This window comes from Vitis riparia, chromosome 1 (assembly GCF_004353265.1).
Source record: "Vitis riparia cultivar Riparia Gloire de Montpellier isolate 1030 chromosome 1, EGFV_Vit.rip_1.0, whole genome shotgun sequence".
NCBI lineage: Eukaryota > Viridiplantae > Streptophyta > Magnoliopsida > Vitales > Vitaceae > Vitis > Vitis riparia.
The window spans coordinates 19,030,945-19,049,534 of NC_048431.1; the positions used below are offsets into that span (position 1 = coordinate 19,030,945).

Here is an 18,590-nt window from a genome sequence, read left to right on the forward strand (position 1 = left end):
AGCCCCAAAATTTAAGCTATGAATTAATAACTTCAGTAATTTGATGTTTGGAGCCACGTAATTTCTTTAGCTCCAAACGGTTTTAATATAATGTTAAGTAGTTAACAAAGTAGGTTTAAGCTCTTATTCATTAGTTTAAGGCTTTAAGCTTAGGTGGTCTCTGTATATTTTTGAGCACGGACAATAAATTCTTCGCATGGAGGATTTGGAAACGCTTCTTGATGATGACTTTGACTGACAACAATTTACAGACCGTGTTTCAGGATGATGAGTTTGAATAGACATATGCTTCTAGAGGAGTTGAACCAATGTTTGAATCACATGCAATATGGTTGGGGCGAAAATGCATGAGAAGCTGCTCCTCACGTTCAAACTTGGTCATGTGTTGTTCATCCATCGATACCCATGCCTCTTTTCCATCACCGGACCTCATGCTTTTATCAAGATAACAATATTCTTAATAGGCGCATTGCTGGTGCATACCCACATAGGCTTTTCCCATCCAAAATCAGTTTGGTAAAATGGAAATCTCACCCAACTGCCAGACCTGTAAAACTCAACCTGCCCTTTGGTCACCATTTCACTTACTTCTTTCAGAGATTCAATAGCCTGTGATAGCCCATCTTCACCTTGAAGTTTCCTCACGTACTCTTCATTGATCTTCCTTGTGGCTGTCCTCAGCTGAACAACTATATCAGGCAGCTCTATCTTGTTGTTGCCCTCTGCTATTGAAGCAATGGCGTTACGCCAGAGATTGCCAAACGCATGGCCTGGAAGCTTTGGGACCATCCTCTCTCAGATTCACTACATGGGATTTTATCCTTGGTAGCATTGCCTTCGCAGATTTTTCACTGGTTGAATTCATTGCAGACTTACAGAGAAGAGCTGTGATGGCTTCAATGCGAGTCGGGTTGTTCATGCAGGTGGCCTTAGCAGCTCTGCCTTTTAGAGTGGCTAAGCTGGTTGCATCAAACACAAACCTCGTAGTTACAATCTTCTGCTTACTAAACAAACCAGATGGCATGATCACATGCAGATGATCACTAGGGGGAAAGAGGGTTGCCATATCAAAAAGAGGATCAGCAATGCTTTCAAAAGCCCTACGAGCGGTTAGAGTCCAACCACATAGAAATGAGGCTAATGTTGCACCATCGGCCATGGTTCAAAGTCGCGGTATCGATCACTGACTCGGAGGGTCCTGAGGCATATTGGTCTCAATGTATCAGTTTGGTATCGGATGACACGTAAAATAAGCTAATTAGAAAATTTTAAAAATTATAAAAATATTATGTAAATTATCAGAAAAATATATACAATTAAATAAGCTCAAAAAATTAATAAAATAAAATTGTCTCATATTTAACATTATTTAAATAGTTATAAAAGTATTCGCTCAAAGTTATTTATGATAATGCTAATAAAAGAAAATTATTTTATTTCAAATACAATAACATTTTTACTAACAAATATACAATACAATAATCAATTCCATGTTGAATGACGAGGAGGTTCAAAATCATCATCATCAGTCTTACGATGAGTATACAAATTGGGATGGTAATTCTTGTAGTGAGGATATGGTTGAAAGAGTTGTTCACTACTCGAATATGTTGGTTGAGATGATTGACTTGATGATCCATAATCAAGAAAATATGGTTTCAAAGGCTGTTCGGGATCAACACCATATTGATAGTATCCAAAACCTCGATAAACGATGCTACTACTACTAGAAGATTAATCATATCCATAGGAATCATTATCTCGTGTTCCAGTATTTGAATATTCCTTTAGATGCATCATTGGAAATCGATCAAAATCATTTCTACTATAAGTATTGGAAGAGCTATCACGGTCTCTAAAGTTATGATATGATCTATCATCTACTCTTCTGAAATACGACCTTGATCTTATACATAAATTCTGTAAGTGCTCATCAATACGATGATAATTTGATCTATGATAATCATGCCTACTAGAATAATCATCATCGTTGGGAAATGTAGTTAGCCTTTCCAAATGCTTTCGTTGTTCCCAATCCCTGGTCGATATCCATGATATGTATCTTGTGTGGCATAGTAATTTTCATCTCCTTTTGCCCATGACATGCTAGGATATACTTAACTAACATAACCGCCACCAGTGCTACCATCTCCTCAGTACCCTCACCGGTGCCACCAACTCCTCTATTGCCCCCACTAGTGCCACCACCTCGCCTACTGCCCCCATTGTGACCATCATCACTACTAGAACTTGAAGAAATTATTCTAGGAACCTTACCTTTACGATGAGAATCAATATCTCTTTCTCGTGTAGCATTACTTGTACGCCTACTAACTCTACGATTTGTGGCACCATCATCTTCATGAACTGTTTCTCTACCTTCTTCATTAGGGGGAAGACCTTTATCCAACCAATCCAAATTATCAAATGATAAAATAGGCTCATCTCCTTCTCGTATCCACTCATATAATATATCATCATCATTAAAGATATGATTCAGATCAATTAGATTGTATAAATCTTCATTGTTTCGCTTTGCATCAAATTCTTAACTCGAAGTCGCATATTGTAGTGCACATAAACTAACTTATGATGTGGACTTTCATCGCCATAGTTGTTCCACCATTCAATTATAATAAAGAAAATTCATACTTATTAATCACTATGATATATTTAACAAAAAATGATGATAATTTTTTATTTGTAATAGACATATAAATGTATTGAGTACTTGGAAAATATTGATTTATTGCTTTCTTTGTAAGTGCACTTTCAAATTCTCCTTGGCTGTCAACAAATAATTTCACCTACATCATTAACATTTTTTTTTTGTTAAAGCACATTACATGTACAAAATGTATTATATAAAGGTCACAAACTATTATTATACCTCGTTAATAGCTTTTGCTTCTCTATCCAAATTTGGCTCTAATATCTTGATAACCTCCTTTAATCCAATTTTAATTTCCGGATGGTTGGAGAAACACTTTGAATATTGGAACATTGGATTTAAAAAATATGCCGCCGTAAGTTAAATAATGATCAGTTTATAATAATTTGTACTTGAAAAAAATAATAAAAAATATGTAAAGAGTTTTTTTTTATTACCTACAACATGCAAATGTCTGTGCAATCGACCTTCCTACCTTCTATCAATGACTTCCCAATACTTTTTGCATTGCTTGACCGATGCCTTGATGACCAATTTAGCTCTATCCATTGCTTCATAAATGATTGATAGTGTGGGCTTTTTATCTTGATCAACCAATTTCAATATTTTGACGAGAGGTTCCATGATGGTTTGAACTTCCCTTGCCTTCTTCCAAAATCGATTAGTTAAGATAAAGTTGGATACCTTATCTCTTAGACTTTTTATGCTCATATCTTTATTGAATTCATGCCACTCATTTGTTATGCATGTTCTCTTCAAATCAGCCTCATAACGTATAAGACTCTCAAGTGAAATGAATTCAGTGGCAAAAAGGGTTATTCTTGGCCTTAACAGATCTCTATCCTTGGTGAACACTTTCATCAAATTTACTACTTTCAAGCTATTATAAATAAATCCCGTGATCATATTTGTTTGATCTAATGTTTCCTTAATCTGCTTCATGATTGCAATATCTTCAAGCATTAAATCAATATAGTGGGCTGCACAAGGAGACTAAAACAAATGTTTCCGCTTATCCATTAACAACATACTGACTACATTAAAACTTACCTCATTATCAGTGACTACTTGAACAACATTTTCCTCCCCAACCTCCTCTACAACTTTATCCATAAGGGAAAAGATGTAGTCTGTTGTCTTAGGTATGTTGGTAGTGTTAACTGAAGAATGGTATCTCATACTTCTATCACAATAAATCATGAAATTTATGATAGGCTTTCTAGTCCTAAAACTCCAACCATCACACATGATTGTGCACCCATATATAGGCCATTTAGCCTTCAATGTTGTTATATATACCTCAAGCTTTTGCACCTCCTCTTCCAAATATGTATTTTCAATTTGGTATCCCGTGGGCCCTTTGATGCCTGGACCTGATTCTGCTATGGTATCAATCATTAATTGATAGTAAGGCCCACTGTCAGCTGCATTAAAGGGTATTGCATTAAAGAGAGAATTTAGAAATAGCTTTAACCACTTTCTTCACGCCTTTAGTATAAAACAATTTTTATTTTATTTTATTGAATTTTGCTTTGATGAGAACATGTAGGGATCAATTCCTTTTAGAGGTATGCTGGCTCATTCTCTTACACTGAAGCTACGTGTCAGTCCGCGCTTAATTCTAGCATTAAAAGGTTGTGAGGAACTAGCACCCTTTTGATGCTCTTGTCTACCTTCTTCAAAAATTTGTCGACTTTTTTTCATTGCTTGTTTCATTTGTCTTCTTTCAAAATCAACCATAACAATTTCCTCAATTTCATCATCAGAATCACCCTCATCAATTTCATGGAAATATTCTTTATTTAAGGAACTCAAATGTTGTTTATTTTTTTTTTTCTTTAACTATGTTTTTTCTTTTGCAATATCAAACATATGTTGTCTAACACTATGTGACACTTCTACCGCAACACGTGGGCATCCTTCCACTTGTTCGGATATATGTGCGATGTGTAGCTTTAATATTGTTATACCGCCATGTATAACTTTCCCACAATATTTACACTTCGTGGTTCTTCTACTACCACCAACAGGTTCTGCATGCTCCCAACCAATATCATGTTTTAAAGCCATTTTGAAATTTTAACCTAACCATGTATAAAAGGAAAACATCTTACTTTTCAAATTAAATATATATAAACACATTTATATAAGAATTGTAACATTTAATTTTCCACTCACTTATATGTTTCATATTGTTACCATATAAAAATAAATTCTACTAAAAAAAAGCAATAAACACGATATCACCTAAGTTCACCATATTTTATTTTCCACTTATTTATATGTTTTTTTAATTAAAATAAATAATAGTTAAATAAATGAATATTTTTATAAAACAAAATTCTATTTAAAAAGTTTTGTTTGATAATTATTGATTTCCTATTGTAATTTAATTGTAGAATATTATAAAATAAAAAATCTACATGATATAACGAAGTAAAATTGATTCAAATATAAATGTAATTTCTCTATACCATGTAAATGCATACCCTTCAACCTGTGTTATTAAATTATTGCTTTTATAGTTATGATTATTTGAAAAAAAAATTATTTGGAAAAAAAATTGTTTTAAATAATTATTAAAGGAGAGAGAATATCTTGATTGGTTTATTTTATTTTATTTTTTATTTTTTTTACTGAGTTAGTCGAGTTATCTCGGAATATCAGCTAAGTCATCCAAGTCCAACCAATTCAAGGTTGAGTCTGGGTATAAATCTATATCTAGTATCAAACTTGTCGCGATTGGCATAGAGGTGGATACGACTCGGTTGAGTCATACTAGGCTCGACCGATTTTTTGAACCCTGATTCTATGTGCTTAATATATAGACAATGCTAGGTAACAAACTGTGCATGAAAGCATGACCCCATGTGCTCTATATATATGTATATGATGGTCGGGCAGACTACTACCAATTATAACAAGGCCTAGCTCATAGTTTTTTTTTTTTAGTATTGCAAATCAAATTCAAAGATGAGTATGAGATAATCTCCATGGAATCCATCAAACCATCCTCCCCAACTCCATATTATTTTAAAAGCTTCAAACTCTCTCTCGTAGATCAACTTGTTTCCCCAACCTATGTGCCTATTGTTCTATTCTATGCTGCCTTTGAGTGTGATGACAATTTGGATTACTCCATCATATGTACACGGTTGAAGAATTCTTTATTGGAAACCTTAACCCTATTCTACCCTTTAGGTGGAATGATCAAAGTTGATGTTTCAATTGATCTTAGTTATGAAGCAGTTACCTTCGTGGAAGCTCAAGCTAGCATTCAACTCTCATATATCCTCAACAGGGTTCAAAAAATCTGTTAAGTCCGATACGACTCGGCTGAGTTGTATCCACCTCGACACCGACTGCGACGAGTCCGATACTAGATACGGATTTATACCCAAACTTGCCCTTGAATCGGTTGGACTTGGATGACTCGACTGATATTCCGAGTTAACTTGGCCAACTCGGTTAAAAAAAAACCTAATCAAGAGATTCCTTCTCCTTTCCCATCACAACAAGAATCAAAGATTTTAAGAGAAATAAGAGATTCCTCTACAAAAGAAAACATCCATGAATGTGTGATTCATGAACCCAATCTTTCAACCACAACATCAAACGAGTAGAAGAAAAAAACAAGTTTGAAACAAACCCGTGACCCTTTCAAAAGCCTTTAAAAAGAGAAAAAAAAAAAAAAAATCAACAAATGATGATGCATGGTGGAAAATTTACTTACTTAACCCTAAATCTACCATTGCCGAAGTGTAGATCTTTGGCGCGCCGCCGGTGCCACAACGGTGACTGGACGACGACAAGGCAATCCTTCCTTTGATTGTGGTTATGTGTTATCATGACTGCTATAAACGTGTGATTGTTTGTGGTAATGAGGGTGTGTTGGGAAATGTCTAACCATCTGTAGAATGTGGAGTGTTGGGGAAGATAGCCATCAAATCGTGGTGTGTTAGGTCATTGGGGAAGACAAGCTAACAAAAAGGAAATTGAAGATATATTAGTAAAGGTAAAATTTGATTTACCTTATTTAAATCATCACACCCACACTGCCACACACAGTCACACCACGTTGAGATTATATTTTTAATTTATTAAATCAAATTATATAAATTGGTAAATTATATTTTGCTGATTTGATTCATAATTAGATTACAAAAATTACATAATTTGAATCAATTAAAAATATATTTAAAATTTTATTTACCTTATTATGTTGAGATTATATTTTTAATTTATTAAATTATGTAAATTTTTTATTTTATAATATTAAATTAATTTACATGTATTTAAATTGGTAAAATTAGGAAATTTATGTATGCAGTGTAAAGTAATGTTCAGATGTAATGTTATGAAATTGAAGAATTGGAAAGTAATGTTTATATGAAATTGGAGAATTCATAATGACAATATTATGATGATATTAAATATATTTATATATAATGTTTTTATTTTATATAGAGATTATATTTTTAATTTATTAAATTATGTAATTTTTTTTATCTTATAATATTAAATTGGTTCACTAAATTATTTTGGATGGTATAGAAATTATATTTCTTAATATAAAATACATTTATATGGTAAACTTTATATGATATAGATATTATATTTTTAATTTATGTTTTTATCTTATAATATTGCAAAATTAAATTACATTAGAAAATTAATAATTATTTAAAACAATTTTTTTTTTTCAAATAATCATAACTATAAAAGTAAGATTTAATAATTCGGATTGAAGGGTATGCATTTACATGATATAGAGAAATTACATTTATATTTGAATCAATTTTACTTCATTATATCATGTAGATTTTTTATTTTATAATATTCTACAATTAAATTACAATAGGAAATCAATAATTATCAAAACAAACTTTTTTAAATGATTTTTTTTATAAAAATATTCATTTATTTAAATATTATTTATTTTAATTAAAAAACATATAAATACGTGGAAAAATAAAAGATGGTAAACTTGGTGAGATTGTGTTTATTGTTTTTTTAGTAGAATTTATTTTTATATGGAAACAATATGAAACATATAAGTGAGTGGAAAATTGAATATTATAATTCTTATATAAATGTGTTTATATATATTTAATTTGAAAAGTAAGTTGTTTTCCTTTTATATATGGTTAGGTTAAAATTTCAAAATGGCTTCAAAACATGATATTGGTTGGAAGCATGCAGAACCTGTTAATGGTAGTAGAAGAACCACAGATTGTAAATATTATGGGAAAGTTATACATGGTGGTATAACAAGATTAAAGCAACACATCACACATATATCTGGACAAGTGGAATGATGTCCACGTGTACCGGTAGAAGTGTCACATAGTGTTAGATAACATATGTTTGATACTGCAAAAGAAAAAAACACAGTTAAAGAAAAAAAAAAAAGAATGACTTTTGAGTTCCTTAAATAAAGAAAATTTCTATGAAATTGATGAGGGTGATTCTGATGATGAAATTAAGGAAGTTACTATGGTTGATCTTGAAAGAAGACAAATGAAACAAGCAATAAAAGAAAATCGTCGAATTTTTGAAAAAGGTAGACAAGACCATCAGAATGGTGCTAGTTCCTCACAACCTTCTAATGCTAGGATTAAGCGCAAACCGACACATAGCTTCAATGTAAGAGAAGGAGCTAGCACACCTCCAAAAGGAATTGATCCCTACATGTTCCCATCAAAGTTTTCTACTAAAGACGTGAAAAAAGTGGGTAAAACTATTTCTACATTCTTTCTCTTTAATGCAATACCCTTTAATGTAGCTGACAGTGGGCCTTACTATCAATCAATGATTGATACCATAGTAGAAGCAGGTCCGAGTATCAAGGGTCCCATGGGATACTGAATTAGAAATACATATTTGGAAGATGAGGTGAAAGAGCTTGTGGTTTATATAACAACATTGAAGGCTAAATGACCTATATATTGGTTCACAATCATGTGTGATGGTTGGAGTTCTAGGACTAGAAAGCCTATCATCAATTTCATGATTTATTGTGATAGAAGTATGATCTACCATTCTTCAGTTGACACTACCAACATATCTAAGACAATAGACTACATCTTTTCCCTTATGGATAAAGTTGTAGAGAAGGTTGGGGATGAAAATGTTGTTCAAGTAGTCATTGACAATGAAGCAAGTTTTAAAGCAATCGTATATTGTTGATGGAGAAGCAGAAACATTTGTTTTGGTCTTCTTGTGCAACCCACTATATTGATTTAATGCTTGAAAATATTTCAAGCATGAAGCAGATTAAGGAGACATTAGATCAAGGAAAGATGATCACAAGATTTATTTATAATAGTTGAAAGTAGTGAATTTGATGAAAGTGTTCACCAAGGATAGAGATCTGTTAAGGCTAGGAATAACCTGTTTTGCCATTGAATTCATTTCACTTGAGAGTTTTATATGTTATGAGGCTGATTTGAAGAGAATGTGCACAACAAATGAGTGACATGAATTCAATAAAGATAGGAGTAGAAAAAGTCTAAGAGATAAGGTATCCAACCTTATCTTAACTGATCGATTTTGGAAGAAGGTAGGGGAAGTTCAAACTATCATGGAACCTCTTGTCAAAATATTGAAATTGGTTTATCAATATAAAAATCCCACATTATCAATCATTTATGAAGCAATGGATAAAGCTAAATTTGTTATCAAGGCATCGGTCAAGCAATAGGAAAAGTATTGGGAAGGCATTGATAGAAGGTAGGAAGGTCAATTGCACAGACATTTGCATGTTGCAGGTAATAAAAAAAATTCTTTATATATTTTTTTCAAGTACAAATTATTATAAACTGATCATTATTTAACTTATGACAACATATTTTTTTTAAATCCAATGTTCCAATATTCAAAGTATTTCTCCAACCATCTGAAAATTAAAATTGGATTAAAGGAGGTTATCAAGATATTAGAGTCACATTTGGATAGACAAGCAAAAGCTATTAACGAGGTATAATAATAGTTTGTGACATTTCTATAATACATTTTGTATATGTAATGTGCATTAACAAAAAAATAAAAATAAAATGTTAATGATGTAGGTGAAATTATTTATTGACGGCCAAGGAGAATTTGGAAGTGCACTTACAAATAAAGCAATAAATCAATCTCTTCTAAGTACTCAATACATTTACGTTTATTACAGATACGAAATTATTATCATTTTTTGTTAAATATATCATAGTGATTAATAAGTATGCATTTTCTTTATTATAGCTAAATGGTGGAACAACTATGGCGACGAAGGTCCACATCTACAAAAGATTGTTGTTAAAATTTTAAGCCCAACTTGTTCTTCATCGGGTTGTGAAAGAAATTGGAGTACATGGTCATTGATTCACACAAAGTTGTGCAACTATTTGGCAATTAAAAAGTTGCATAAGTTAGTTTATGTGCACTACAATATGTGACTTTGAGTTAAGAATTTGATGTAAGAGCGAAACAATAAAGATTTATACAATCCAATTGATTTGAATCATATCTTTAATGATGGTGATATATTAGATGAGTGGATACGAGAAGGAGATGAACCTATTTTATCATCTGACAATTTGGATTGGTTGGATAAAGGTCTTCCTCCAAATGAAGAAGGTAGAAAAACAATTCATGAAGATGATGGTGCCACAAATCGTAGAGTTAGTAGGCGTACAAGTAATGCTACATAAGAATGAGATATCGATTCCCATCATAAAGGTAAGACTCCTAGAATAATTTCTTCAAGTTCTAGTAGTGATGATGGTCATAATTGAGTAGGCAGGGTGGTGGCACTAGTGGGGGCAGTAGAGGAGTTGGTGGCATCAGTGAGGGTACTGGAGGAGATGGTAGCACCGGTGGCGGTTATGTTAGTTAAGTAGATCCTAGCATGTCATGGGCACATGAAGATGAAAATTACTATGCCACACAAGACACAAAGTATAGATATCGATCAGGGATATGGGAACTATGAAAGCATTTGGAAAGACTAACTACATTTCCCAATGATGATGATTATTCTAGTGGGCATAATTATCATAGATCAAATTATCACCGTATTGATGAGCACTTACAAAATTTAGGTATAGGATCAAGGTAGTATTTCAGAGGAGTAGATGACAGATCATATCACAACTTCAGAGACCGTGATAGCTCTTCCAATACTTTTAGTAGAAATGATTTTAATTGATTTCCAATGATGCATCCAGAGGAATATTCAAATATTGAAACACGAGCTAGTGATTCCTATGGATATGATCAATCTTCTAGTAGCAGTAGCATTGCTTATCGAGGTTTTGGATACTATCAATATGGTGTTGATCTCGAACAACCTTCGAAATCATATTTTTTTTATTATGGATCATCAAGCCAATCATCTTAGTTAACATATTCAAGTTATGAACAACTCTTTCAACCATATCCTCACTACGGGAATTACCATCCCAATTTGTATACTCGTCGTAGGACTGATGATGATGATATTGAACCCCCTCGTCATTCAATATGGAATTGATTATTGTATTGTATGTTTGTTTGTAAAAATGTTATTGTATTTGAAATAAAATAAATTTCTTTTATTAGCATTATCATAAATAACTTTGAGCGGATACTTTTATAACTATTTAAATAGTGTTAAATATGAGACAATTTTATTTTATTAATTTTTTGAGCTTATTTAATTGTTTATATTTTTCTAATGATTTACATAATATTTTTATATTTTTTTGAATTTTCTAATTAACTTATTTTATGTATCGTTCGATACCAAGCCAATACATTGAGACTGATACTCCTCGGGACCTTTCGAGTCAATGACCGATGTTGTGACTTTGAATCATGCATATAATCCATAACAGATACAATAGTTTTTTATCATAGTAACTTCACATGCATTGATGGCCTATTTTCTAATAGTTTGGAATTTTGTAGTAAAACATGTAAAAAGACTAAAACCATTGATAACAACTTAAACCCAAATAATTAAGGTGATGGGTTGGTGGGAGTTTGATAAAGCCATTTACCAAGAAAACAATAAGGTTGATCAAACATTAACCAACTTTGAAGGATGTAAATGGAGTTTCAAATAGTCAATGGAAATAGTAAAAACAGTTGATCCACTCATTCCTTTAGAGGTTGAAAGTAGTAGACATTGATTTTGATGCGTTAAAGAAAGAAAACAATTCCAATGTTCTATATTCAACCCTTTTCCTGAATATTAATAAGGTAGCTAGCATCATATAACCTCGCAAATGGGACTCGTCTCTAAGTCAACTTCATTCTCTACAGGTTGACTATATCGTGGGCCCATGAACTATACATATAAAGTGTGGGTTTAAATATAGAGAACTGTTGATGATAACTAAAATGTGTTGAACATAGAAATGATCGTCCCTCTAATTAGTTTGTGATCTAAAGGAAAAACAAGAAACGTTACTCTAGGAAAAGCAGAAGAGGATGAAAATGTTTTATGGGAAAGAATTATTTCATTCATTGAACAACAAGTTTTCATACTTCATTTTATATATATATAGTCTAATTCTCTTACAAACTTAACATATACTTAAGTATCCATCCTGACATCCCCCTTGGGTAAAAAGATTTGTTACTTTGAGGTTTGTTTTGTAAAGGGTAGACCCTTGAGTTGGAAACTGCCTTTGTAAGAACATCAGCAGTTTGATTGGTTGATGACACATGTTTGATTTAATTCAATTCTATTTGCAATACTTTTTCTTTAATAAAGTATGGATTCCTAACATGAAGAATTGGTTGGTTGCAAGCATGATTGTACTAGGATTGTCACACCAAACCACTAGAATCCTTTGACTGGGATTTTGATATTTTATAGTGATTCATGCCTAATTGGTGTCTCAGCTGATTCGTGTCCAGCTGGTGCTCCTTGATTGAGGGATTAATCAACAAAATTTATAACCTATTACACCATATACTAGGGTAGCAAAGACAAAGCTACTATAGCATAGTGGCTCTAGGATCGTTCACTGGGATGGGTTTTCATTTCACAAATGATATTAATTCAAAGCTGAATTGGTGCCTTTTCATTTCAAGGTTAGCTTTAAAAGAAAACATAAAGACGTTTGAATGAAAAAGATTGGTTTTAAGCTAACCAAAAATAGTAACTGATTTTTCCTACAAAGAAAAGTGTTTCTTGGAGTTTCAGATCACTAGGCTCAGATTCCTTATACAAAAAGGAGAGTTCCGGTCACTTGTTTCAATTCCTCACATTAGAGAATTAACATAAAGTCAATTCTCTAACAGGTGCTGCACAAATGCTTCCCTCAATTGGATTTCAGCTTTAATTCTCTCACTGATGCAACTTGCAATGGTTTGAGCCTCTCACTAGCCTTTACCATTCAAGGTGATCTTTAACCTTGGATTACCCGTCAAAAGCTCGCAAGAGATAACTAATGGATGTCTCCTTGGAGTCCAAAAGCTTACCAAGTGTTGGCTAGTCTAGAAAATCCTACCTTCAAGTCATCTACCAGAGGCTCGCAAGGGGTAAACTAGTGCATCTCCATGGGTGAAGATCACTTGCCTTACCAAGTGTTGGCCCAGGTGATTTAAAGGTGTTTTAAGTTAACTAAAAAGATAAAAACCATCAACGGGTCACACTTTCTCTTCATTAAAAACTAAAACAACAAAACTTCCAATTTATGCATGAGGAAACTCACCCGGCTTTCTTCACTCCAAGAAACAAAGAGCCTAGCCTCTCATTCTCTGAGAAAACATCTCAGAGAATGTTTGGCTATCAAGAAAATGAAAATGAAAGAGAAAACAAAAATATATAGAAGAAACAGAGCAAGTGCTCTGTTCGTTGCTTACATATATCTATGATGGATCTCCTGGAACCACCTCCTCCGAGAGTCCTCCTGAGAATTTATATAGGAAGGTAATTTACCCTTCCTTGCATACTTCCTAACTAAGGAATTACATGAGTGGCTGAATACAAGGAGAAAATGGAAATTTAGACACAAAAATATCAGAAGAAAAGATCTAAAAGAGTCGGTGCACAGCTATCGGGAAGCTTCAGGACCGTTTCGCAGGTGAAAATGAGGTCTGCGAGATTTTGCAGATGCACAAGAGGAGCTGCGAAATTTCTTCATAGCAACCAGCTGCTTCAACACCTTTGCAAAGTGGACTTCCATCATGTGGTGTTTGGCTTCCATCGCGGCGTGAAGCTTCAGGGGAAATCCATGGCACTGTGCAAAAGTGTTGCGAAATATCTCGCAACAAAAGGGTGATTTCGCAACACTTTGCTGAAGCCTTCCTTCAGCTTGGAGCAGTTGTCTTCCAAAGGCTGTAACTTCCTCATTTCAGCTCCAAATTGCACACGGTTTGAAGCATTGGATTGTTGACTTCCTAAGCTTTGAAATGGTATATAGCATGTAGAAAATGGACTTCGGGAAGTGCTCCAAAAATGCGAAGGAAGACTGCAGCTGCAGTCCTCTGTTTTCTTCACTCTTTTCTCCTCTTTGCTTCTCTCCTTGCATACTTTGAACGACTTTAGCAAAGGGCTATGGAGCTCCAAATCTTGGTTCTTCATGAATTTGAGCTCTTCATTGCTTTGCCATGGATTCCAAATAACTCTCCTCAATCTCATAATGCTTTGGTGATCAAAATACTAACAAAAACACCAAAACTTACACATTTTGATTAGAATTGATTGAAAGGGGCCTTAACATGCTAATTGGGTTAAAAGGCACTAACTACTACTCAAAAGTGTTTAAAAGGATTAATTAAAGGCTATCAAATAGCACTTTTTGAGTAGTAATCATATAGTAGGGACTGTATCCAGGTGAATTTAGCAACAATATCTTTGCTAGACTTCTATGATTAATTAGCCTTTGTGCTCAATCTAGAACCAAAATGTTTTTTTTTTTTTTGTTTTTGTTTCTTTAAATGCCAAGCTATTAAGCTTGAGATAAGAGAAACACAATAGCCTGATGTTGATCTTTTATCATCAAGGTCGCAAGTACAATGTCCAACCAAATCAAGATTTTTAGATCTTTGTGGATGTAAACTAGATCGAAAATCCCATTCAAGGATCTTAAAATTATTTTTACTACTTTCCAATGTGACTTTAAGGAATTTTGCTTAAGTTGACAAACCCCGTTAACACTATAAGCTATTTAAGGTCTAGTTATGATTCCTATTACTAGGAATCCTAGGTTACATTGTTCCTTATCGTGTCTCTATAGGGAATACATATTGTCACGAATCTCCATCAATAATGACCTAATCTATATGGATATATGACCATATTAGGGTCTTATCTATCGATTAAAGTCTGTTATTAATTTCAATAGAGACTCAATATTTTCTCAAGGTTGTGTGTCCATGTAATATATAAGCTTGGTAAATCATGCTAATCTAATAGCCTTACGTCATGATTCACTGTAGGTCCTGTGTAATGTGTAACGATATACACTAGTGTACTCACTATGGGAAACCCATCATAATAACCAAGATAAGTTATCCCTCAAATTAGGAGGTAGTACAGTACAACCTCTATTGGATTACTCAATTGCTCAATCCATAGATTAACTGTAAACTACTTACCATCTTACAAGGAACTTATAACTTATATCTTTAATGCAACTTCTAATGCACCTAAGTCATATACAATGCAAGTGATATAGGTTTGAATGCTTAAATCAATATAAGTGCAAACGATTGATAGAAAAGTGGAAGTTCATGTCTAACCTTGTTACATTATATCTTGCTTTTAAAGACTCCATATCAACAATTACATATTATGGAGCATCAATGATTGACCTATATCACACCACACATTCTCCATAAGATAACTACTAGAAGCTAAAAACTTCACTCCACTAGTCATAGGAGTGATTTGACCTATGGCATATTGCATCTTTGCCTTATAAAGCAAATCTATGGTTTGGGAGAGGACTAACCTTTCATTGGTACATTGTACCTGAATGCCAATAGTTTACACTCCTAGATCCTTTAGAGAAAATTCCTTATTCAAACTAGTAATAAGACTAGTAACAATTGTGTTATCATTGCCTGTAATCAATATACCATCCATATAGACAAGCACAAATGTGGAATAACTTAATGTAATTCTAATGAACAACAATTAGTCTGATCAAGTTGAAATAAAACCAAAAGATTGTTAGACAATGTGTAGTTTTGGAAACTAGTCTTGTAGGGTTTGGTTTAGTCCATAAAGAGCCTTATTCAACCTGTAAATTAAATAATGAGACTCAGTGTTAACAAATCTTGGAGGCTACTCTATAAAGATCTCTACTTGAAGAATGACATTTAAGAAAACATTGTTTACATCCAACTGTTGAATTGTCCAACTCCTTGTCAAAGTTATTATTAGCGATATTTTAATGAAGGCATGCTTCAATATTGGGATGAAAGTCTCGTTAAAATATAACCCTATGTACCATTTGACTAAACCACTTGACTTCTAGTCATGCCTTGTAGTTTTGTATTGAGCCATGAAGATTTTATTTCACCATAAAGATATTAATTTTAAAGTAAAAAAAAATACGGACCTAAATACAAATAAAAAGGACTTACTACTACAAATAAATGAGATATAATCCTATTAAATTATTTTTGGTATGTGACCATATTAGATTCACCATCATTTTTCTAATAAAAAAATTATTTTTCAATACTATAGAATGCCACAAAAGTTCTATTTAACCATCTACATTCATGTTTATGTGAAAAGTTCTTATACATGATCCCCTTATTGCAAATAGAAGTATGTTGTGTCACTAGAAGCTTTAATACAAACAGCGTTAGTTCAAGAACATAAAGATAATATAATTCACACAAAGGTACATAAGGTTTTAACATGGTTTGACCAAATGCCTACATCCACGGATGAAAGAGAATCATTTCACTATACCATAGAGAATATTACAAAGGATAGAATTAGATACAATTATTGGGTTCCTAAAACATCCCATGTTTTCCCACTCTTTATATCTACACCTTAAACCATGAGTCCCTTGCTCGATTGAGTGCCTCCTATTCTTCCTCACATTTTTATCCACTTGCATAGTTTTTACAAGCACATATTTATCTCATAACTTTTTCTTGTCATGACCTAAAATATTTATACAAATATTTTTAATAACTTTTTTTTATTTTACAAGGAAATCTAATATTATAATGGTACATTAACTTAGAAAAAACTCTATATAATATTCTTTGTAAAAAATAAATCTTTACTAATTAGGAATTTAGGACATTTCCCAACAAAATAAGTAATTGCAACAATCATATCACAAAAATATGTTCAGTGGGGTGTTCTTGTGGCTAAAAAGTTAAATTTTATGTAATAGACATAAAGTTATAGTTTGCCTCCAAAAATATTCATGTTATTGTAAATTTTGATCTATTTTTTTTTATAAAACTAAAGGTGTTTTAATGTTGCATTTTATAAAAAAAAACCATCCAAAATTCTATTGGCAAAAGGTAACATTTCCCCTCACTTCTCTTGACTTTTCTCCCATTTTTCTATGATCATTTATGGGGCCCTTCCTTAAGTTAGATATTTGAGATATAGGCTATTTGCAAAGATGCCAACACAGGTGTGTTAACAAGATTATGTGATTTTCAGAGAATTCTAATGAAATCATCCTTATGATCTTGCATAATTTGGGTATAAGATAAGAATGCACAACCACATTAATTTTATCAAAATAATAATTAATCAATGCACATGTGGACTGTGTGCAACATATGATATACAACATTTTAGACGTATTGCTTCCCATGAATCATGTAAGCATTCAAATCTACGGAAACCCAATTAATTAATCGAACAAGTCACACGAGACTGCACTGATTTAATCGACTCCACTACTACCTTTTTCCAAGGAATTGCCTAGAAGTTACACTCCTCTTTTCAATTTTCATCAAACCACTTGGTAGTGTTTTAAGGATAACTTCAACACTATTTTGAGGTTAATTGACTCATCACCTTACTTTACCTTGCCTTCCAAAGGATTGTATGCTTGGTTTAGTTATAGTTTTTTTTTTTTTTTTTTTTTTTTTTTTTTTTTTTTTTTTTTTTTTTAAATTTCTTAAAATAGTAAAAACTGTTTTTCAAAAATAAAAAGTGTAAAATCTTGTTCAATTGAAGACTATTTTTTAAAACTAAAATGTGTAAAATCTTGTTTGGTCTATAGTTTTTGTTCACATGAAAAATGTTAGGTATATTATTATAAAGAACAATATTATTGCATATATATATATATTATGATTTACACATTATTATTATATGCTTGGTTTCAAAAAAATTTGAGGAAAAATGTGGAGAAAAGAAAAATAGGAAGGAAAAATATAAGAAAAGAGAAAATGAAAAAAAAAAAAAAATTATGTTTATATGTTCCTTCTTGCTCATTTAACTTATTTTAATTTTTTATATATAAAATTAAATATTTTATATGGTAAAATCAAATACAAGGTAATCATTTTCTTTATCATTTTTTTCTTTTTTAATATTTTCTTGGAACCTTGTGCAAATAAAAGTTAATAATAACATTTTTCACCTTGTAAAATCCAATCATCTAATATTCATTAATGAGATTAGTTATTTATTTTTGATTTGTAGTAACTTATTATTGTTTTAATTTTGAAAAATAAAAATAAATTAATTGGTAAAAAAATGAAATATCTTAAAATTTAATTTATTTTCAATTTGAAATTGAAAATAGTTTACAACATAAAGAAAGAGCAATTGATATAATTTTGTTTCTTAATTCTCAATGTCACATCCTAATAAGTTATAATTGGACATAGAACCTAAATAATACACAAAATTAATAAAAATATCATAAGTAAATTGAACATAAATTTAAATGATAAATTGTTAACACAATACATTACCCTTTTGACACAATTGGCTTCCAAT

At 32.0% G+C, this 18,590-nt stretch overlaps 1 protein-coding gene across 1 annotated transcript; it reads right to left on the reverse strand.

Moving 5' to 3' along the window:
* Positions 1-259: 259 nt before the first annotated feature.
* Positions 260-1,159, reverse strand: LOC117920724 (vinorine synthase-like). The gene is made up of 3 exons (XM_034838324.1): positions 877-1,159; positions 548-770; positions 260-434 (listed from the first exon to the last, which is right to left on the reverse strand). Exons 1-3 carry the CDS (start codon positions 1,157-1,159, stop codon positions 260-262), a joined length of 681 nt encoding a protein of 226 aa, XP_034694215.1.
* Positions 1,160-18,590: the final 17,431 nt, after the last annotated feature.